General features: G+C 41.8%; 1 protein-coding gene across 1 annotated transcript in view; it reads right to left on the bottom strand.

The window, feature by feature from the left end:
- Positions 1–24,466, bottom strand: part of ell (elongation factor RNA polymerase II) — a 49,593-nt gene that overhangs the window by 13,654 nt on the left and 11,473 nt on the right. Inside the window, exons 2-3 of the mRNA XM_079506911.1 lie at positions 19,019–19,063; positions 1,420–1,541 (exon numbers count right to left, since the gene is read on the bottom strand). Of these exons, the coding sequence (XP_079363037.1) occupies positions 1,420–1,541; positions 19,019–19,063 (167 nt within the window). The remainder of the gene's footprint in view (positions 1–1,419; positions 1,542–19,018; positions 19,064–24,466) is intronic.

The following is a 24,466-nucleotide window of genomic DNA, read 5'->3' as shown; positions in this document are numbered from 1 at the left end:
GTTTTTTTATCAACTGTGGATTCCCACATCCCGAAATGACCGAATCACTGACCCCATTCCTCCCCCTTTGATTCCCCTCCGCTTTGATGAGGGTTTGGCACTGAATGAGACGGCGCTGGCAGTCATCCTGCGTAGCTGAGCTCCGTCATTGGGTTTACATTGGAATTAGGGGGCCGATTAGGGTCCAGACAGAGATGTGAATGAACTCCAACTGACCCTATTATTAGACATATTTTGGGGACATAAGTGTTAGGAGACTTGACCTTTGCAGATGCAGAGGTAAACTCCTCTGTCTCACTTCCTAGCCCTCCATTTCAGCACAGATGGCGGTCCGATACATTTAACCTCGTCAGCGTTTTGTCTCATGGTAAAATCGGAATCCGGTGGGGCAGAAAGTGGGCAGAAAGTGCTTTAGCTACCGAGCTCAACCTCTCCATTTACTGGCTGCCAGCTGGAGCCAAAGTCTGTTCACCGGGAATGTCTCTTCTCAAATCCTAACTATGACTATGAGGCCTACATTCCAACAATTCCTCAGTAAGCAAGCACACTGTGCTACATAATGCTACAATGTCTCAACATTACTCACAGAAAACAAAAGACTAGTAAGGTCATGACCCTTGATACAATCAACAGGAACCGGAGAGTGTGCAGAGCATAGATATAGAAACCTAGATACCCCATTCGCCGCTGCAGTTTGGAGCGAGTTGCACTGCGGCCGCCGTATTTGGGGAGGCACGCTGCCACTCGAAGTGACTACTGACCAATCACAGCGCGTCTTTCGACCAAAGGGCACACCAGTGTGCTCAGTGCCTATATAAATGTTTGTCGACTACATTTTATCCCTGATGAAAACTAAATAAAAACTAAATCAAGGACTAAAACTAATAAATATATTGACAATTTTGTCAATTAAAAACTAGACTGAAATGTTTAGGGAGAAGAAATCCAGTTGAACTCGGGTGTTGCGATCTGAAAATAGCCGATCTACAAGCTCAGGATGTTGTGAGCTTGTAGAACAGAGCAGGAAATGTAAAATCTGCCATTACGACGCCCACTAACGTTGACTAAAATCTTATATTTAGTCGACTAAAACTAGATTAGAAATGCACTCTGTCGAGGTGCCAACTTGTGCCTTGCACACAAGTAGACCATACATGGCCTACTTGTGTACTTGTACCACCATTCTCACACACACCTTGTGTACTTGATACCACCATTCTCACACACACCCACACCCACCCACCCACCCACACACACCCACCCACCCACCCACACACACCCCCTTATTGGCCGGTGGACAACACCGACATACAGTACATACCCAGCCGATCGCAGTACTTGCACGCTCTGCTTGCGCAACTAACTAAAACATGTCAGATGACTCAAACTAAATCAGAACTTGAAATTAACACTGCTCACCTGGTTATGTACTGCTGTATGCAGTCGAAGCTGCCCTGGGGGTTGTCTCTACCCACATTGGACAGGTAGAACGTAAAGGTTCGCAGCTCATTGGGACTTTCCGACCGTGGTATTGAGATTTTCTGTTGGGAGATAAAAACAGAGGGGGGACATAAGGAAGAAGGAAATATAATGATGGTGCCCGTTGTCAAATACTCTGGCATATCCATTTACACCACCACAGGGAGTGCAGTGCCCGGCGTAGAGTCCGTCAATTGCCCGTTGTCCAGAACCAGCACAAAAGCCTCTCCGGATCCGGACAATTGATCACCCCTAGATCTCCATATGGAGCTGGCCTGTTCTGACATCACAGTAATGTTCCGACATCGGCATACTCCATATTTTGGCATGCCTGACAAATAACTCCATATATATATATATAGGCATAAATGGGATACAAACTAGCATTTCCAACTTGCATCGTTCCAAGCAAGTAGGCCAGTGCCCAACTGGCACCGCTCCAGTATGCTAAATATGCCTACCGGTAATTGCTATATATGCCATATTAAAATCTGAACTTTGAATTTACTCCGTGGTGTCTACTGCCAAACAAACGTTACTTTACTGCTGACTCTACATGTCTTGATCTCTTGCGCTCTCATTAAGTCAGATTCACATCAAAGTTTAATATCAAACTCTGTAATGTAATAACAAAGTTTGTCTATGTCTTAACAAATTGTTTTCACTATCACAGAAGTATCAATGTCATCTTGTCCTCTAATCCAAATATTGCAAACTAATGTTGACAATCACTTTTACAACATTAAAGGCCTAAAGAGAACTAAGACCACCACATCAAATTACAAGCAGACATATAGATACAAGAAACTCACTTACAGAATCCACAAATCTGAAATTAGAAACAGGCATAGTATATGGACCCCATACAGATGTTTCTGCTTTCTTTCATAAAGTTTTAGATGCACTGCTATCCAACTTCTCAAATTCTACATCATAATAATTGGAAATGACTTCAATACAGTTGCACTGCCTGGCACTCTACAGAAACAGCAAAGCAGTACATGAGAAATATACGATACATCCCGATTCCCGATATTAAACCACTTGTGGGCATCCTCTAGGGAAAAGGAACAAAAACAAATCTGGAACAGAAAAAAATATTACTCAGAGAAAAAAAAACAGGAACCAAAAAAAAGTTAAGTGGATGACATATGCAAAAATCCCACAGAACAGTAAATGACAACTCAACGTCATTATGAAAAAAAGAATAATCAAATACTCGGACATCATTTTTAACACAACCATCGTACAACAAATACATTACAAGGTAATCAATGGAGCACATACAGTATCACCTAGCACAAGATGTATAAGATTCATATAAGATGAGATTCAGAAGCGTCGCCAACACATCGCTCTGCTCAGCCAACTCAAGGTTTTTGGCAATAAGTCATTAACAGAATGTCTCTTATGAGCATCCATACCTTCTCGACCTGCGTAGGAGGTTCGCTTGGAAGAACACTTTGATTGCGCCAATAGAACTCCATTCCAATATTTTGTGTAGATCAACCAGAGCTTCCCTTTATGGCTTATTTGTCAATATTTATGTGAATATTAACAGATGGCAACTTAGTACATCCGTCCAACACTTGGAAAATGGCTGGATTACCGTTTGTGTCAGCAGTACATTACACATATTACACCCACAGAATGCTAATATCATGCAGCAATAAAGCGATGTAATTCTTATTTGGAATCAGGTAGATTTTTCTGAGTTTCCACAATGCAAATAAAAGCATCAACCTGTCCTGTATGCATGCATGAGACAAACTATATAGTTGGGATAGATGGTAAAGATGTGTTTCACACTTTGTATAGTTTAGTCGACAGCTGTACATAAACTTCATTGACTTTCAGAAGGCTTTTGACAGCATCCATTGCGATTGACTTTCAGAAGGCTTTTGACAGCATCCATTGCGATAGTCTCTGGAAGATCATGAGAAGCTATGGAATCCCCTCCCACATAGTTAAAATCATCCAACAGTTCTATACTGGCTTTTCTTGCACTGTGGGAACAAGCAGCACCAGCTTTGATGTACAATCCGGAGTCCGCCAAGGATGTGTGATGTCAGCATTACTTTTCAATCTTGCAATAGACTGGGTTATGAGGAGAGCCACAGAAGACAAGGCAAGAGGGATACGATGGACCCTGCATTCCACCATTGAAGACCTTGACTTTGCGGATGACCTTGCCCTTATGTCACATACACACACACCAACACTATGGCCAACAAGTCTGACTGATCGTTAACAATAAAACCAAAATCATGCCCATTAACACCAGTACACCAACACATAACAATAGAGGAGCAGGTATTGGAGAATACAAATCACTTCACATACCTTGGAAGCATCATTCACCACGATGGGGGAGCTAGTAAGGACATTCAAAACCGGATCAACAAAGCATACACAACCTTCATAAGACTTAAGCAAATCTGGAAATCAAAACAATACAGCACAAAAACAAAACTCCAGATTTACCAAAGCTGTGTACTCTCAACACTACTATACGGTGCAGAATGCTGGAAAACAGAAAACGACATCCATAAACTATCCACTTTCCATACATCATGCCTGCGAAAGATCCTGCACATATTCTGTCCCAAGACCATCTCAAACAAAAACCTCCTCAACATCACCCAACAAGACAACATGCACAGTATAGTCAATAAACGCAGGTGGACCTGGATTGGCCATGTGCTCAGAATGGACATCAACGCAATACCAAGAGTCGCACTACACTGGACCCCAGAAGGAAAGGCAAGCCCAAAATGACATGGCGTAAGACGATCGAGAAGGAGCTCCAGCAACAACATCAGAGCTGGGGGACCATAGAGAAGATGGCCAAAGACAGATGCAAGTGGAGGAACTTTGTTGCTGCCCTATGTGCCAGTCGGCGTAATGGGGAAGTAAGTAAGTAAAATAGTGTAGTCTAGTGTAAAGGCCTTGCTATATGTTACAGATAACTTTGGAATTTTAGGCAAAACCTTTAATCATAGACATTTGTTTCCCCAGTGTTTACTGGCGTCTACTTGTTGGAACAATCACAGGGCTCTCCTTCTTGGCATCAGCAACACTGGAAACTCCACAGAATACAGCGAGCTAGAATCTTATTTACTTTTGCCTAGCTCTAGCTTATCTCTGATTGCACTCCCCTGACACCACCACTACCCTTATGGCCAGCCAGGAGTTCTGAAGTATCATACACAGCCAGCCCACATAATTACAGTTCTCCCACATCACAGGTGTCGCTTGAGAAAATGAAGGGAGTGGATACTACCCACTGCCATTCAGAGCAAGTACCATAGGCTGCAAATAATTATTGAGGGGCGCTAGCCTCTCCTATAAACAGCTATAGTGTTTAATGTTTGTGTTGTCTGAACAAACTAAAAATGCCATTGACAATGAATGGAGAATTTACATCATATGTGTCTGAGCAAATCAGCTGGGTTTATCGGTGGGACCACCATTCTTGATGATGCACGATGATTAGAGGGCCCTTCACATCACACGGGTGTGATATTATGAATTAAGCACAACCGGGCTTCATACTGTGGGACAGCTGTTGTGCTGCAAGAGTTAACATTTTGGTGCAGTGAAAACAAACAGTATCAGTGTCTTCTTTAAGTGTACTATTTTGCTGAGGAGATAGTGAGATACCGGATGAAACAGAAAATCATAGATTATTAGAATACAAATACAACTATTACAATATACAAGATATATAATAAAATCACTTAGGTCAAGCTCAAGCACTGGGTGCAAGGTTAGCAGGACCCGAGTCATCTCAAGACAGTAAATAAAGGTCGGTAAAGGGGCTGGTTGGGGGGCGGCTACTGTCTGCTCTGGTTTCAGAATGCCTCTCTCAGCCCAAGACTTGTGGATCACTCTGACCTATGGGTTTACAAAGGGTTGATAGAGTTACTGGCGAGATGATTTACAGGAGCCTGAGCCCAGGTCTCCTCGACTATCTCATTCCACCATGACCCGCAAGGCAAAACCTAACCCAGATGAGAGGCTGGCCCTGTGACACACCGCTCTTTCCTGCCCAGTGCCCACTGTGACTGACACTCTGAGAGGCTGCTCGCAGCTCAGCTCTGTTTACCCAAGGTACCAACATGTGTGAAGCCTGCAGGTGGCCAACTATAAATAAACACAGTGTCCCCTGGTGCTCTCTCTCTCTCTCTCTAGCACACGCGCTCTACGCTATGTGAGACGCTCTGCTCCAGTAGAACATAATGCTCCAGGCCTCAGCTGCAGTCATACATACATGCAGCTCAGAATCAACATGACATTTCAGTCATTTGACCCAGCGTTCCCATCTAGCGTGACATACAAGATAAGAGGGGCGATATTCCAATGTACATAAAGTACACAGGATTTACCACCATCCGAGCAAATACACAGTATGACTGGTGAAAAAGTGTTTTTTGAATGCACTGAACATCGGTATCAGCAATTATACAGCTGATCTTTAAAACACTTTCAAACTGGCATCCCTAATTTGGGCATGTCATTAAAATTGGCTAATGGGCAGACCGGCCGGCTGACCACTGCCCCGTCACTATGACCATAATACACCATTTTCAAATGGTGGTCCGTGGACCACTGGTGGTTTGTGGAGGTATTGCATGTGGTCCCTGATTATGCATTCACGAATGTAGGAAAAGTGTGAAGATTGTTTTGTTCGTTTTCATAATTTTATTTTATTTTGGAGAAGTGAAGACACAAATCACTATTTGTGTCTACACTTTTTGGCAATGCTTGTGTTTATACAGACACCAAAAGCTGGTCATAGGATCCGCCCCTCAAAAACTAATGTTAGCCCATATCCTCACCAAACACAACAGTGGTCCCCAGGTTCATACTTAGTCGGGTGGTGGTCCCCGTTTCACAATCAGTTGAAAACCATTCATATACAGTGTAGACTTCTCTATGAATCACACAACCATATAGAGTTCTCACTGCAGCTACACCCAAATATGATGTGTGTCATGACTCATGCTGACTGTGACAGCTCCACACTCAAACAAATCAAGGATCCATATACATTTGGGAACAACTAACTTGGAAATCCAGTCTTTGGGGTTACTAATATGAGTCAGATAAGCGTCGTCTAGAACCGATCCGACTGATACGCCCATATATAGTCAATTAGGCATATATGGTGATTCGGATGACAGACAGATACAGACATCTATATATGGGCACAAAGGGACACAGACAGACTGGTACTCTCACAAGGCCCTCATCACAGCATAGGTGTGGGCCGAGTAGCGGACCGAACCTCTAGTAGGTGAAAAGAAAACCAATTGTGAGCTCATAGATCGGCAAAAAACATTTTATGTTTGAATGGGGCTTAAGTGCTAAAATAAAACATCTTTACAGAAACTTTAACCAAATCCATATTTAGCATCGGACACAGGCTCTCACTATGTGAGGCTTCTAGTGCGAGATGTGTTAACAAACAGCAATGGTAGTGGCCAATGTAATGTGCCCCATAAAGGCATCACTGGAAAATGATGGTGTGACTGTGACTGTAGTCACTGTACAGACCAACATGAGGACAATACAAATCATGATACAGCAGCTGGACCATTTGTAATGTAGGAGCAGCAAATCCTACATCCTCTGCCATTTCTGTTGCACTACGGAGCGGTTTAGGTGCACACAATAACACTGGCCAATTGTATTGCTGTTTTATTCATTTGAGAGAGAGAGAGAGACAGAGACAGAGAGAGACAGAGAGAGACAGAGAGAGACAGAGAGAGAGACAGAGAGAGAGACAGAGAGAGACAGAGAGAGAGACAGAGAGTGAGACAGAGAGACAGAGACAGAGAGTGAGACAGAGAGAGAGAGACAGAGAGAGAGAGCGATATTCTCAGGCAAATGAAGCAACGGAGGCACAGGGCAGTGCCAGTGACTCAGTCGACTCGCTGACTCACTTTGAAGAGGATGGTGAGAGTCAGAGGGGGGCTGGTCTGTGGGCTCAGGCCATGTTTACCAGCAGGTTGTAGAGTGTTGACATCACTCAGTGTGGCGTGTCACCTTGTTCTTATTCACAACTACACTCAGTGTCACTTTGTACTTATTCAGACAAATAGACAAGAGTACAGTCCGTTTGAAGAGAAAATGTATGCGCAATACTCAAATGTAGCTCAAGAATCGACCCGAGCTAATTAGTAGTGAGCCGTTTTCATGATGGTGAATCATTATTTCTGTAGATTTTGATCAACTTGCCATACCCAGCTCCTTGCTATTCTGCAGCAAGTGCTGGGGTGATTATAGCTAAAATACAGTGGGAAAAGTCCTGAGAGCTTATTGAATAAAATTTAGCATCAACTGAAAAATGTTCTATTTTTGTCAGTTTATGATGAAAAAGTATGAGTTCGAAGATGTGACAAGAAGATGTGACAAGACGGCTCATCTCCAACATGACGGATGTAGTTCAACCAAGAAAAGAGCAGAGAGAGAGAGATGAGGTTTTATATTCATTAACTTCTATTTGTCATGTTGAGCTCAGAGAGGAGCATCACAGCACCATGAGAACTTTAACAAAAGTTCTCATGGGCAAAAGTTCTCAGAGCATGTTAATGTCCTGAAAGGTAGAACAGACCGGATCATACCCCAAGGCTTCAATTCAGCTAAAAGGTCCTGCTGGGAAAATGCAAAGAGGGCCCTCCAAGCAGCAGACTGTTCTGTCCTGTGACTCCACAAGGCTGTCTACGCTGAAACGTCACGCCAAAGTACCGTTAACCAAACCACTGTTTCCCCTATGTAAAGGACAAAAATAATCTCCCACATACAAATGTGTGACACTTGGTAGAGGCAGGGACGTGCGTGGCACACTGGCACAGTGTCTGACTCTGTCTGAACAGGTACTGTATGTATCCAAGTTTTTTGAGGGCAACATTTATCCTTCCTGCAGCTGTTGTGAAGAAAGAAACAGGCTAAATGAACAGCAGTAAAAGACAAAAAGACAGCAGTCTTCTGAGCAGAGGTAGTTAAATCAGATGACAAAAAACTAAACAAAAAAACAGAAGGGACCAGGCTGCAGTGCCCCCGCTCCACTTATCCACAACCCTCATTATGACAAATTCTCCAAGTGGATTCTAACAGGCTGTCCAACACGGCCCTGCTTGGCTGTGCTCGGAGCCCTCCTCATCCCCTCATTCTGCATGGTATCCTACAAACAATGCTTCTTTTCAAGCCCATGGCCGGGGGAGAGGACTAGGGCACTCGCCACAGCTCCTCTAGTCCTCTCTGTAAACGCCATAGTCAATGAAACATGAAGAGAGGGAGAAGAACAGAGAGAAAGAGTGAGAGACTCAATATTTGAACACTAGTAGCTCATTAGTAAAACCACAGAATTGCCGTGTGGGGGAGTACCAGACAAATGCAGTGGCAAAATGTATAGAGCACCAAAGTCCTGACGTCACTGTCAGTAGAGGGCGCCAGTCCACAGGTTCGTGTACTTTTTATTTGCATTGAAATCCCCATAGGGGGACTGTGTTTGAAACTGTGTTTGAAAAAAAAAAAAAAGATCATCCCGGCCTTTTCACTCATATGGATATGAAGCATCTACTGAAGGTGGAAATGTACAAATATACCCAAAGAGTAACACAATAAGCGCTATAAACGAGTCAAACAACCCAGAGACTACATTTCCGGGAAGGCGGGGTGGCTGCAGCTGCCCGTCGCACAACAGAAAGTGACATGTTAATTACGTTTTTTTAAAATTGATATTTAATGTTTCGTGGTTACTACTAGTCGAGTCACTGCCAGCTGAGCTTACGTCAACAAGGAATCTCAGGAACGCAATGTGTTGACAGCTGGGCGTGATGTATATTAGCAGTGACATTGCTTTCATACCCTTGTAGTTTCAAGGCTTTTGCGGCCAGTCCATTTTCTCCAGAAAGTGGCTGTATCAAATATGAATGGACATCATTAACGACGCACAGCCACCCCCCTGACAGAAAGGCCAGGATGATCGGTTTATTTTTCAAACACAGTTCTTATATGAAGCGACCGAAAATCCCCCTGTGGGGATTTTAATGCAAATAAAAATCACACCCATGTGAAGTGGTGCAACTCTGTGTGGGGGTCCCCGGGGGGTCCCCGGAAGTTCCAGACCCACATGATCACGGCCAGGGTGCCGGCCTGGTTCCGACGAGCCGCCCCACGTCCGAAACGGTAGAGAAATGACAGTTACCCATGTCACATGTGGGGGTCCCTCTACTGTACCCTCTACTGTACTGACTGGCTCACCTAAAATCACCATATATTTTCAGTTATTATGTGCGTGTGTGTTTGTGTGTGTGTTAGGTTGCGCACAGGTGCTGAAAAACAACCATGCTGTTTTCGTGCTCAGACGCACCCACCCCAGCCAGCCACCCACACACCATAAGGGAGTGGTTGCACCACTCAAAAATGGGTGCAGTACTTAGTTTAGACAGTTTTTGGTTTAGATTATTATTAGTCATTGGTTAGACCAGTCATTAGTCCTACAACTACAACCTATCTCAAACCCTCACCCTAAACCTAACCTCCCACGGGGCAGCACACCTAAACCTAACCTTAACCCATGTCTAACCAATGACTAGTCTCTAAACTAAGTATGCACTCCCTCAAGAATACATGAACCTGTGGACTGGCGCCCTATATATAAAGAAAGAAACGCATTCATCATGATCAGGTAGGCCTATCCTGTTAGTTTCCCATCATGCAACATTGTTGGCAGCTTAGCTATGATCACCTAAGGGAGATTTGGACGTGTGCCTCATTAGGAAAATTACGGTACATTATTCTTTCCATTTTCTTTGACTTTCAACTTTTGAATGACTTCCAACAGCATTTTTTTGTTTGACAGGATGCAAGGAAAACAAATTGATGCGTTTGTTGGGTGTTGAGGCTGCTTGCCTTGAGGTGCTTGGATGCTGTCCCATTATCCTGCGTATAGACTTGTTCCGATGGCAATGGAATCGAATTGTATATCACTGAATCATAACTGTATATCACTGATTGAATGGAAGAGTGCCGATTGGCTTTTCCTATACAGAAATAAAACGGATTATAACCCATAATCAGAACTAAGATGTTATGAATATACTGAATCTGCAGTCCCTACTGTGTATTTCCCTAAATACTAAGAGCAGCATTTCCTCCATGGCGGGAGAAACGAGGGCAAATATATTTACTAAATTCACTTTTTCATAGATCGGACACTGCTCTGTGCTCCATACAAGTAGTCAAGTTATGGATGTTGTGAATTGTGACAATAAAGATAAGACGATAATGTTAAACACTACGTGACACATACATCCCAGTCAGTTAGACTTTTAAAATGGAGCCGTTTGAATAAAGGAGACATTATTAAATTGATCGTTTTAATGTTTCACCATTTGGCTTCTGGGTAAAACCCATAATATTCCCAAATACAAGAGGTTACGTTTTACTTTGGCAATTAGTCCATGCTGGCATTGATCGTGCTGTGATGCAACTCCCCCGTAAAAGATGAAGATTATTTACTCAAATAATGGTCTCTCAATAACAGGTCAGCTCTAAATCTCATATAAATCTCTCCATCTCTGCAAACTGCATGTCCAACTGCGTCTCAAAACACATGCTTGCCCATCCACAACCCCTATTACCGTAATTTCGCTAACACTTGTGCATGGTAAATCTTTACAGTACTGTATATGATATATACCCCTCTTGTCTTACTCTGAACTAAAAAGCTCGCTTCAGTCAATACAATGTAATGTATTATTCAACACTTCAAATAACCAGTAAGAATAGCAGCCTTTCCACCATCTGAAAAAGGCATCTTTCCGCTTTTTAATGGGACACAGTGCATTCCCACTACTAGACCTGTACGTGCCCGTCGGCCACCGGCCTACAGTACTTGGGAACGATGCAACTTGGGAGTTACCTAATAATACCCGTTGTCATAGCATCCATTTTAACTTTCTGTCTGTGTCCCACATGGAGAACTCTCTGTCTGCCTGCCCGTGTGTGAAGAGTGCAAACAGACTGTGAAAAGTGGACTGGTTAAGTAATCAATTGGCAGGTGTGGGGTTGCCATGGCAATCAATTGGCTGAGGCAGAGGCTGGAAATTGCACAGGTGAGGGGATTTAGGCTGATTAGGCCCATTGGCAGAGCCTGACCAGAGCCTTTTGTGGTGGTTCTGGAGAACCGACTCGATACCGGGCACTGCACGAACGGTTCTTGAGTTACGTGCATTACAACCGTGCACACACGTGGCACATTTATAGTAGGATGATGCACATCAAATAAACATTAGTCAGTAAATGCCAAAGAAATTATAATAATTAAAAGGCATGTATTTTCTTTCACATTCATCCGGCTATGAGGTTATAGACTAAGCCAATCACACATAAGGTTTATAAACCTGAGTGTGGTTCCAAGAGAACACAAGGCCATATCTGGTATCAAGTATAGTCTACACATAAAGTGCAAAAAGGAAACGCATAATCATTGGCGAGTTCGCCACTATGCAGAAGAAACAAGACTGCAGTGTACTGCACTGCACTGCACCTTTCTTGATATTATCCAAAAATAAATTATCAGACGCTGGGATGGCAAAAGAAAATGCATGAGTGTGACTGGAGGACACAACCCATGGGACACACCTTCCATGTCCCATGGAAGGTGTGTCCCGACTCCCATGTTAACACCCAACAAGTTCAACTGGATGACGTGACGCTCCAACTAAAATGAGAGAATTGGGATTGGACACGCTGCAAATATGTTTAGTAAAGTAGTAAGCAGGGCAGGCGTAGTCCTGGCTCTGCCAGTACTTTAGCATGCTGCTGCCAAGAGGGCAGCAGGGCTCAAAACTCACTTTTAGCAATTGGTAGCACTGGTGCTACCAATTTCAAAGGAGCACCAGAAAAAAATTAGGAGCACCCACAAACCTTTAAGGAACACCAATATGTAATCTATTTCTTACATTCATAACCCACCACTACGCAATATACGCAATATGTCCAGACTGTCCATACATCTCTTCAAAGAGACTGAGGTATACTATTTATATTATATCTTTAGGTTGCACAGATTAAAATTCAGACGCATTTGTGACCAAAATGGTCGCAATTTTGAGCCCTGCAGGCATTTGAGAGTGTCTGGAGAAACAAGTGTACAACCAATCATGGAATGCATACAATGTTGTTCTACACAACATAAAAACCTTACAAGAAATGTCATTTCAATGCCACGCCTAGAGTGCAGTTGCACTGCAGTATGAGTGACTTGTACAGGCTGATACTGCAGTAAATGACAGATCTTAGATCTCTGCCATGCCTGTGTTTCTTAGAAAGGACAATGTCTGCCAACATTCAGAGATGTAGATTCTGCATGCAGACACAGGGGGGTGAAATTAATTTCAGGTTGCAGACTCGATTGGTCAAAATGAAAATGTTTGTCTGTGCGTGCGGGTACGAAAGCTTCCATCGCTGAAAGGCACAAATGCTGTCAATAGTATTTGGTCAGTGGTACTGGTGCATTTATATAGCACCTTTATCCAATACGCTTTACAATGTACATTACATTCACATACACCGACAGCACGGGCAACCATGCAAGGCATACACGGGAGCAGTTTAGAGTACTTTTCAGTACACTTCGACATGCACCAGGGTTTGAACCGGTAACCATCTCTTTCCCAATCAGTGGCCTCCTAAGTCAGGGCCTTTGGGCAATTCTATGGTGAGCATCTATGCATTCTATTGTCAGTGAGCATTTATTTGCATGGTGCTTTTAATATTATAATCAGAAGCCTAATGGTCTACACATTTCCTGAAACAATGTGTTCATTGGCACACGGCACTATTGATTTTGTACCAAAGAATAATTTCAGATGATAAAATGATTAATGCCCATATTCTGCCCCACTCAGGGGCGGTCTTAAGGATAGGGAGGCCCTGTTCATGTCATAATTTTAATAATTATTTATTTATTTATTTTTAGGTTTTTTTCTTTTCTTTTTTTTTAGTGTGTATTATCAGACTTCAAAGCATGAACAGCATACAGCACAGCCAAGTAGAAAAATAAACAAAAGCAGTTTGATTAAACAATTTTACTTTGTCTTGAAATTACTGTAAGGTATAACTGGGAGACAGCATATGCTATACAATGATGCAATCGCAACTCTCAGCACTGCTAGTGCAGTGAGTGCACACACTGGGAAGTGGGAACAATTACAAACAAACACAGGTCAACGTGACATGACAGTGATTATTAGCTGCTACCAACTAGTGGTAAGTGGACGTACAGGATGAGGCCGAATAATTGAATGCCACAGACGAAAAACCACACTATTGATCCATAATGTATACAAGGCCTTTTCGTGGAGGGGTCAGAATGACATTTGGACTTAAGACGGTTTTTCGTCTGTGGTACTTGGAAGGCTGTGATGCAATGCAATATTAATGTTTCAATGTTTCAATTGAAACATATATAAGGCCGCCACTGGCCCCACTACACGGTCCCCCATATTTGGACCACACTACACAGACACCCATATTCTGACCCCACTACAACTGAGTCGTGTCCGTTCTTATAGAGAAGACAATATATGAGACTAATACGTTTAGTTTCCAGAAAGGTCTCAGATTTTCTCCTTCAGTACACGGCACTCAGGGGTGAGACCATATAAGTGGGGCGCTTGTGGATGCGGTAGGTGGTTAACCGCTTCTTGAATTGTTTTACACAATGGCAGCTTTGCCAGTGGGGCAGCATCAAGGGGAGAGAAAGCTGCTGACACACATAACTGGATGTGAATATAAACTATAAATGTGCTAGGCCAAGTGGGGAGACAGTTTTCAGACTTTTCACCGGTGTGTATTCTTCTGTCTGCTGCTATTATCGCTAACTATTACAAATATACCAACCAGCATCACATTTCCTGTGCATGCTGTAAGCAGGCCAAATAATTCAATATAATATATTTGGAAGTGGAGCTACGTGGCTGGAACTGAGCTGACCAAACAACTAGTAAGCAGTAGGCACCTCAGAAATACAATATTTCAGTATATATAGTTATCTGGTGAGACTGAGAAGAGAACTGTGTGATGACTGAGGAGGAGACTTAAGTGTGAAAACTGTCGGGGCAGAACAGCAGGGAGGGACCACCCCAAAAGATTAGCAGCATGCACACTGGGAACATCCCAATCCCTCCACCCTTGATCTAGTCAAGACCTAGCTCGTTATGTGCATGTAAAATAAAATATACATTTTTCCAGCACATGTTTTAGCTACACTTGTGGTGGAGTAATGTTAAGTCACATTGGGTGACATTTATAAATATCACTACACTGGTCTCTTTCACACAGCTAAGGAATTTTATTTCTCGATAGGCCCAATGACCACCGACCCGTTTATTATCCTTCTTATTACATGGCTACTAAATAAATAAATGAATACATTGATCCAAAAGAAAACTCACAGCAATGAAAAACAAGTTAGTGTTGATCAAATAGAATCAATTTTCAATAACTGCATCGTCTAGTTCTCACTTCGAATGTTTTCAAAAACATTCTTGAGAGCAAAGTTTAGATGTAAATCACATTGTGTGTGATGCAAATCAGAATCAAGCATTCAACCAAGCCGTATACATTTATAATTATACAATGCAATTGCGTTTAATCATATTTTATACATGACTGGACCGTCTGGACGGCGGTGTGACGGCTTCAAAGAATTAACTGGGGCAAATTTTGAGGTTAGACGCCGTTTATAGTTTGACACCACTGGGTTAGAATGTAAAGCAATTATGGATTAGGATGCAACCTAACAGTCCCCTGTTAAACCTTGTGTGTCTGTCCACAGTACACACTCCACATCAGAAGGAACTCCCAATGTTCATATTTGGACTCTTTTGCATAGGTGTCTATTTGAATAGGTGTCCGTTTCCATGCTGACATACATATGACCAGTGGTGAAACAGAAAATCCCCCCCATTAGTGTTGAGTCAATTTGAAAGAACCACAACTAGGTTTGTTTTTGTTCTCCGCATTTGACCCATCTCTTGGAGCGGTGAGCCGCAGCGTGCACTGCGCTCGGGAATCATTAGTTGACTCCCGTTAGGCCTATATCCACACCACAACAAACAAAATAGCAAATTCTGAGGCTTTATTTGATAAATCTTAGATACAATATTCCTAAAAGAATGTACATTTTTGTTCAGTATTTAGATCAAGCTTATAACTAGTTTGGCACTCCTTTTTTTTTGGTTCTGTTTTTATTTGAATTACTGCTCAGTCTCCCTATGAGTATTATATTGTATTGTACTTTAATTTCTGTACACATCATCCATCTATATGCTTTATTTTATTTATTTATTTTTATTATTTTTTGTTCCCGTCTAAAAAATGAAAAAGACAAAGAAACACTATTTGAAAAATGGTTGTATAATATGATTGTGAATTAAAAAAAACTAGTTTGGCCGTTTAAATAGACGATTCTGCTTGTCCACTGTCTGATGCAAACAATCGCTATACTTAAATATAAGCAGAGATACCAACTAGAAGTACCCCTTCCCCTTGGTTGAGACGATACACAATACAAATTGTTTAGATGTGAGCTCCTTACAGAAGTGGACAAGCAGCGCCCTGCCACGTGCGTGCCCTGTGCGTGTGTGCGCATGTGAGCACTCCACTCTGTCTGTTAGGATAACTCCAGGCCAGTAGAGCTGTGTGTCCTCTTCCCGATCTGTGCAGATGTAATTGCAGTCACGGACATGGCTGCCAGAACGAGAGGAAATCTAATCCGGTCAGTGGTCGCTGCAGCAGATAAAAACTAGTAGGACTCACTTGCAGTGAGTCAGTGCTTGTAATGCTGCTGGTCTGCCAGGCTTAAGGCCTATACTTCTGTTTGTGCACACATGCGCGCGAGCCTGCGTGCGTGCGTGCGACGTGTGTGTGTACCGTATGTTAATATAAATATATATCTTATTATATTAAAGTTGGCTTAACCCATTTTGGGCGGGAACCCCTTTTGGTGTTTTAACTAAGCATTATGTTATACTTTAGCTATTGAAAAATAGCAGATCTACAAGCTCATAGCGCGCCACCGAGTGGCGCGCTACGAGCTTGTAGGTCTGCTATTTTTGAAAAATCGTGAAAATGCGGGCACAAATCTTTGAATATATATTCTTTCAGAAGACTTTTTTTTATTTTGACGTCAGGCACAAATGGGTTAAGGGAGGACCGGCCGCCAGGCCACGTCGTCACGCTCATGTCACTATGACTCAGCCACAGTGACACGAGAGGCTTGTCTAACCTTATGTGTCGTAACAGAGAGAGGTTACTCTGTTACTCATGTTTGCACCTTTATTTATTGAATGACATTTGCACATTTGCACATGACATTTGCACACACTTTAGATTTTTGCACGGCACTTTAATTTTGTGTAATATTAAGTGTGATGTGTGTAATATTGAAGTGCTATGAATTGTGAAGTTTTATTGTCGAGTTTGAAATGCTTAACAGTACTGTGTGTGTGTGTGTGTGTGTGTGTGTGTGTGTGTGTGTGTACGCACGTTAGTAGATTGGGCTGGACCATAGGGGGTTTGGATGTGCTTTTGCTATTTATTTTGCTATTTATGTTGTAGTATAGTGTGAAAAGGGATAAAGATTCATTATTGTTCTTAAGAGTGTGATATGATATGGCTTCATGTATTTATTGTATGTTAATTTATGTATGTTTTAGAGTTTGAATATACCCCTTTCCTGTGAATGGAGCAGTTTGGTATAAAAGCAGGTTGTTATATGGGGAGAAGGGTGGAAGGCTGGACACCACCATGCCAATGTAGAATCAATTTCCCCTCACAGCAAGCAACCCAGTGGCACCCCGGTCCCCTTTATAAGTGACACTGACGCCATATTGTTCAGATTTACGCTGAGGAAGGCCTCCGGGGGAAATTGAAAAATAAACAAGAATCCTATTGGATATAACGTGAGTGCTGGTATTCATTTCTATGGACTGCATCTACCTGAACCGTGCACCCGTCACTCTATTACGTTGAACTACTCAACTGAGTGCTTGCTTCTCCTCCTTTCTTCAAGAACTCCGCGTTCTCCTTCCACGGGCCGACCGCCTGGAATAAACTTCCAATGCACCTTAGACTGGCACCCTCCCTAGATGTTTTTAAAACTCAGCATTTGGCTGAATCCTCTGATTTTAATTATTTGTCGACTCACTGTTTTACCTATTTCATTGTCTTTTTTTGCATTTTTTATGTTGTTTGGTGTTTTTGGCATTTGTTTTGTACTTTGATTGTGCCTTGATTGTTATGTTTGATATTTTTATACTTTGTCTTGTAAAGCACTTTTCGCTGCACTTGTGTCATGAAAGGTGCTCTATAAATAAAGTTTATTATTATTATTATACCATGCCTCTGTACTGCTTCCAGGTATAAAGAAGTATAAAGAAGGATAGAGACTGAACCGGCGCGATAGCCCACACACACACACACCGTTTGCACGGTGCAGATAGCAGACCTACAAGCTTACAATGCGTTGTGCTGAGAGTGTAGATCTTATAATTCTAGCACTGCCCCTACCTACTTGCGATTGGCTGAATTCAGGAAGGGGGCACCCCTGCTCAATCACACTGGTCGTCACACCAAGGCAGAACTGTCAATCAAAGAGTCTACTGGCTAATCACAGCATGCCCTCGTCGGACGTGGAGTGAAAGTACATTTCTCTTTGGGAACTCCATATCATGAAGATGCAGTAGGCTAGAGTCTACATTGACAATCTTCAATGGTAAGAATCTACCATATAAAACCATGACTTCCACACAAGTGTAATCAGGGAGGGTAACCAGCCATGCGGAAACATTGTAGGACGTTTGCGTGTCATTGCAACAAGTGTCTTGTGTCGGGCGCGAGACACAGGTCCATTTGGTTACATTTGAACACTCAGTTAAATTAAAGGTTATATTAAAGTGATATTTTTCCATCTTCACCCTTGAAACAAACAAACTTAACTGTGTATTAACAAGACCGATGTGTGTCTGTGTAAAAGTTAATGACCGCGCACTGCACAGTACACAAGCAGACAGGCGCGGGCAACGTGGGGCATGGAGCTAACCAAAGCATCATTCACTGCTAGTTCCCACATTTTCGTCTAATAAAGTATTCAATCTTATATATATATATATATATATATATATTTTTTTTTTGTTGTTCGTCTTTATTATTTTGCATTAATGTAAGATAAAGTCAAAAAGGATAGGCACTATATAAGCTACGGCTTCAGCCTACACTTTTTTCGGTCCAAACCGAATGTCCTGTAAAATGCTTTTGCTGCTGTAATAATCATGTACATGTTGTTTTAAGACCGAAATAAAACTATTCATTCATTCAATCAATCAAATAGCTCTACACAACAACATTTTCAAATTGAAAGCATTTCTTCTCACTCATTTCTCATGATTTATAATCTACTTTGTGTCAATGACACTATGCTGACAAAGAGAAGGCGACAGACAGAAAACAATGACCTTACCCCTTGGTTTCCAGTAAATCGAATCAACGGCTGTGACGACAGGCCCTGAAAGAGAATAATAAGACCATTACTATTTTATTTACACAAAGATATTTGAACACTGTTTGGATTGAATAAATGCCATGGAAAGGATTCTTGGTTAGCCCTTGGCTAAACTACTTTAAAACAATAACAGATATGCATAAAAGCAGCAGTTTACGTGCTCGAGCTTCAGTTATGATATGTGCAGAGACTAAAACCACAGCATATTATTTCTGTAGGTTTATATCTTAGCTTATGTGTGCATTACTGTAGTTTATGACTTTACAATGGGTCAAATCAATCCACCCAGCATCTCTTTTTCTCATGGGAAAGCAGACACGCTCCTTTTACTGTGCCTAATATTGTTAAAATAAGAACAGTCAGACAAGAGGAAAATCACAGGGTAAATCATATCACATAGCAATTACTACACTATATGTACACAGGACCCATAAGGGTACCTTTTTAATATAATATAACTCTTTAATAGTGAAAGCTTAGCAAGGAATATCTGAAATTCACATTAGCGTAACTCAAAGTCTGCAGAGATCGATTGCCTTATTTTAGAGCTCCCATGATACTGTTGGAGCGGCCAAGACCACTGCTAAGATCCATTGCTCCACCAAGATAGGTTGGTCTCCCTTTCAGATCCATGACCCTTGCCTTCCTTTTACCCATTAAATTATCCCCTACATAGTGCTATGGGACAGAAATGCAAAGAAACCAATAAGTTGTCTTCCCAGCATAGGCCAGTTATCACATTACCTACTGTATAGGCTGGCACAGAGCAAGACAGAAGACAGACTCTGTATAAATCTGTAGAAAAACACAGTTACTGGGCAGTAAATGTGTGTGTTGGTGCACAGCCATCCAACCCAAAACGTGGCACTCGCAGTGCTGACATTTTTAAAATATTTTTAGCCGTTAGTAGCTCCCAGATGAGGCTCACATACTGCAAGTCTGGCCGACTTGTGAGGGACCACAGAACAATACGGTCAATAGGAATACGTCCAACTCTCTGTGGTCTCTGCATGGTCATGGAATGGGGCAAGGCCTCAAAGCATGGACCTTTTTATTTTTGATCAGGAATTCCATTTTCTGACACAGAACAGCACAGACATATTGCATACTGTGCAGGTGGTAAACAGGTATACTAAATAGGTCAGAATATCCACAGAAATAAGATCCATCATCCAAGTAAATAAATATGAAATATTATTCACATCATCCTCATCACCATATATGCATCTAGTCAACATAACACTGCTTCTCATTTGCCTTCAACTATAAACAAATATCGTGTGTGTGTGTGTGTGTGTGTGTGTGTGTGTGTGTGTGTGTGTGTGTGTGTGTGTGTGTGTGTCATATGCTGTGCCTGGTGCACCTATATGAAAACATTAAAGCTCTATCATGTCATTATTTTTAACTGTATAAAATACTTTTGTCCAATCTGTATGGCTTTTTAATGAAGAAATAACAAATCCTAAATAGAAAAAAGTAATTGAGAAAAGTAAAATACAAAATGTCTGTGGTGCATACAAAAGCCAGAGTGGTAAAATTAACAGTATTTTAAAGTGGGGAGAATTTTTTTTTTTAAAGTTAACTGCATCTATTGTGAGAGCAAAGCAAACAACTCAAAATATTACATACTGTAATGGAACAGAATCAATTCTATGTCAGGCTATTTTCAGGCTGTATCAATCAATAGCTAAACTTGAAAAGGTGCAAGAGAGATACAGTAATTAGTTGGCAGTAGGTTTGTACATGCGTGCACACTCTGTCCAGCCAAAACGACCAATGAATATGTCTAGACAAACTACAAACGATATCATTAAGTGTTTCCTCTTAGGGCTGCAACTATACAGTATAATGTACAACTAACAACTAGAATACAATAAAACTCCACACAGAAAGGCCCTTTTGCCAACCCCACCTAGGGCATGGGAGCTAATGACGAGAGAACACACACCCCAGCGACCAGTGGGCGGGAATCGAACCCGGGAACTTCTAGCCGACAGCGCTAATGACTACACCACTGTGCTCCCCGCCGGTACACATGATCTTTATAGACATGTGATCAAGACAGTTCTCTCAGAATTTTTGGATTTTAATCTGGTTGGCTAAGATTTACATCAAAGGTTTGCAGATGTGGCCCGTTTTTAACAAAATGACTCAAATCATGCAGCAACACATGCAGCGTCTCCTGTCATAATAAATCCTCTACCTACCTACAACACACAGCGCTGCAAGTTCCATCTACTGTAAGTCATTGTCTATTGGCTATTAAGTACTACTTATTACACAATACCAAACAATGCACACCTGACCTGGTGGAGAACTGTGCTACGAGGAGCACTTTTTCTAGTTTCATAATCAACTACATTGATTAGTCTGCTTAACCACTTAAAGGGGCATTCCACTCATTTTCAACATTGTACTATGTCATTAATATACCTTAGAGCTGTTGTGTGGAAATAATAAAAAGGTTCCCCCATTCTGTGTTTCCTAGAACTAGAGGTCTGAAAAAAATCATTAACATGGTGAAACACATCTTGATGATGTCATCAAGATGTGATTCACCATGTTAATGATTTTTTTCATAATTACAGTTCTAGGAAACACAGAATGGGGGAACCTTTTTATTATTTCCACACAACAGCTGCTCTAAGGTATATTAATGTAAATGTTGAAAATGGGTGGTTTTCCCCTTTAAGCCCTATGTTATACTTTATTGTACAACAGTGTCGTAATAATGAAAATATCCTATTTACAAGCTCACACTTTATAATGGAATGAGCAAAGAATTGCAAAAGCAACGGCACGTATATACTGTACAAAGTGTACATGCACACTGTCTAACCATAACAGCAGAATATGACGAGTCAACGAAGACAACCCAACCATATTCAATAGAATGCTTCACTGCTTGCTTGACATCCATGCTCAGCTAGAGTGATGCCGTGCATCCCGTTTTACAATGACAGGGGATAGCCCCAGTTGTCTGTGCAATATGAACCCAATCATGGCATATCTATTGTAGAAGGTCAAAGTCTAATATTTAAAAGGTGATATGCAAGACAGTATGCAAGCCAGCTTGCATACTGTAGGGCATATTGGGACGCAATTCTGCATATATACAACCAACCCTACTCCAGTCCATAAATCTGTTGCCCAGACCATAGACGTTTGCCTCTTTCTGCCATTTTTAATGTTTCGTGTGTGTGTGTGTGTGTGTGTGTGTGTGTGTGTGTGTGTGTGTGTGTGTGTGTGTGTGTGTGTGTGTGTGTGTGTGTGTGTGTGTGTGTGTGTGTGTGATTATACACTTTGAATATGAATCTAACATTACTAGTAATTTAAGGTGTATGTATTTATATCTCAGTATGTTCCCAGCACAATCTGACAAATTAAGCAGTTGCTATAAACCAATGTGATTGCAAAAGCCTGTGAGGCTGTGGTTGTGGCCTTTCACAAAATGCACCACAGGTTCAAACAAAACAATGTGGTGGTGTCTAACTCTAACGGCTATGGTTTTGATGATATACTGAGTGACAGTAAGCACCAGCTTTATTAGGCACTATACAGCTGGGAAGATCATACTAGACTACAGTGAAAGGCAAAAGAGGAAGTCACGTTGGCTTTTCTTCCTCGTTGATGCGTCAGGAAGTCAGGCGTGAACAAGAATGTGATGATAAAGGTCAGGGTAGATGAAGCATAAATAAAACACAAGGTACAGTAAATGGCAAGTGGACTGCATTTACAGTATATACTATAGCAGTTTTATATTCATCAGTTGCACCAGTGCACCTTACATTTAAATGGTAAATGGTGCATTTATATAGCGCCTTTATCCAAGGCGCTTTACAGAGATTGTGCATTATATTCACCCATTCACACACATTCATACACCGATGGCAACGGAAACCATGCAAGGCACCAACTAGCACATCGGGAGCAATTAGGGGTTCAGGGTCTTGCTCAAGGACACTTCGACAGTAACTCTGGGGGAGCCCGGGTTTGAACTGGCAACCTTGCGGTTACCATCCAGGCACTCTACCCCTGAACCACCGCCGCTCCATTTAGCAGGCCTTTTGGCAGGTCTGTCTATGTGTATTATCTGTGTATGTCAGGTTCATTTGTAGACCTGCTGGCATCCTAATAGTGTCACTGTGTATAGATTGTACAGATTATACATTTTCTGATATTATACTGTTTAGACCAGGGGTCGGCAACCCAAGATGTTGAAAGAGCCATTTTCGACCAAAAATAAATTCAAAATCTATCTGGAGCCGCAAAAGGATTTACGCATTATAATGCGGCTTGCCAAGCTTTATTATCTCCCGGGTTGCAACGAAACTAGCAGCAGTGGTGGAGTTTGAAGACGCGATCCACTTTTTAAAAGATGGTTTGCTCTCTTCTACTTTCTTCAGCAGTTCTGCAACAGCACTCTCTCATTCCCAGCTGGGTGGTCAGCTGATAATTTAGCATGCTTTCCCTGGAAATGTCTTTCAACGTTACCCTTTGTTGTTGTTTTGATAGCTTCTCTGCAGATTAAACATGCAGGCAGTCAATCTGCATTGGCTGTGAAGGCAAAAGCCTCTGTCCACGAACTGTTAAATCCTCTGTTTTCGTCGGCTATCTTTCTTTTTCTCCCCGTAGAAGCCATAGTAGTGTAGCAGGCACCAGCCTCACACACCCACCGGTTTGTTTATAATAGACACCTGGCTGGCACGGCACTGAGTCTGTCGCATGCTATGACGCAAATTTTAGTGGACATATGTGTTGAAACTTAATATTTATTCTACACATTTTTACAAAATTGGAAAACTTAAGAGTGTTTGTCACGTTTGGCCTCCTACAGAAACCATAAATGAAAAATAAAAATGTGAAAAAATAACATTATACATTTTCATCGATTTTTTTGGAATGCTACAGGGAGCCACTAGGGGTGTGCTCTAGAGCCGCCTGTTGCAGACCCCTGGTTTAGACTTCTTGGTTTACCTATGATCCTAGATTACTAGTGCTATGCATTTGATGTATTGCCTTGCGTTTTCCTTGATTACTGTAAATCGCTCTGGATTAGGAGCGTCGGCTAAATGCTTAAATTGTAAATTATATGTGGGTGCAAGTAAATTATATGCTGGTGCACCTATATGAAACTGTTAAAGCTCTATAATATAGTGTGTGTGTACGTGTGTGCGTGCGTGCACGCGTGCGTGCAGAAATATTTTGTATGCGTGTGAATACAATTATTTTGTCCAATCTGTATGGTGAGTAGCCTGCTGTGTTAATACAATATAACTTGGTCTTTAAATACCATAAAACCACCATTACCCTTCTCATGTTACGCACCCCTAGAGGGCATTCGTGCACCACAAGGGGTGCACGTTTGCGGTGCACCAGTTTGGGAACCCCTGCTCTAAAGCATTC

The sequence above is a fragment of the Electrona antarctica genome (assembly GCF_951216825.1).
Source record: "Electrona antarctica genome assembly, chromosome: 7".
Lineage (NCBI taxonomy): Eukaryota > Metazoa > Chordata > Actinopteri > Myctophiformes > Myctophidae > Electrona > Electrona antarctica.
The sequence above is the reverse complement of the archived record's forward strand: the minus strand, read 5'-3'. Positions and strand labels throughout refer to the sequence as shown.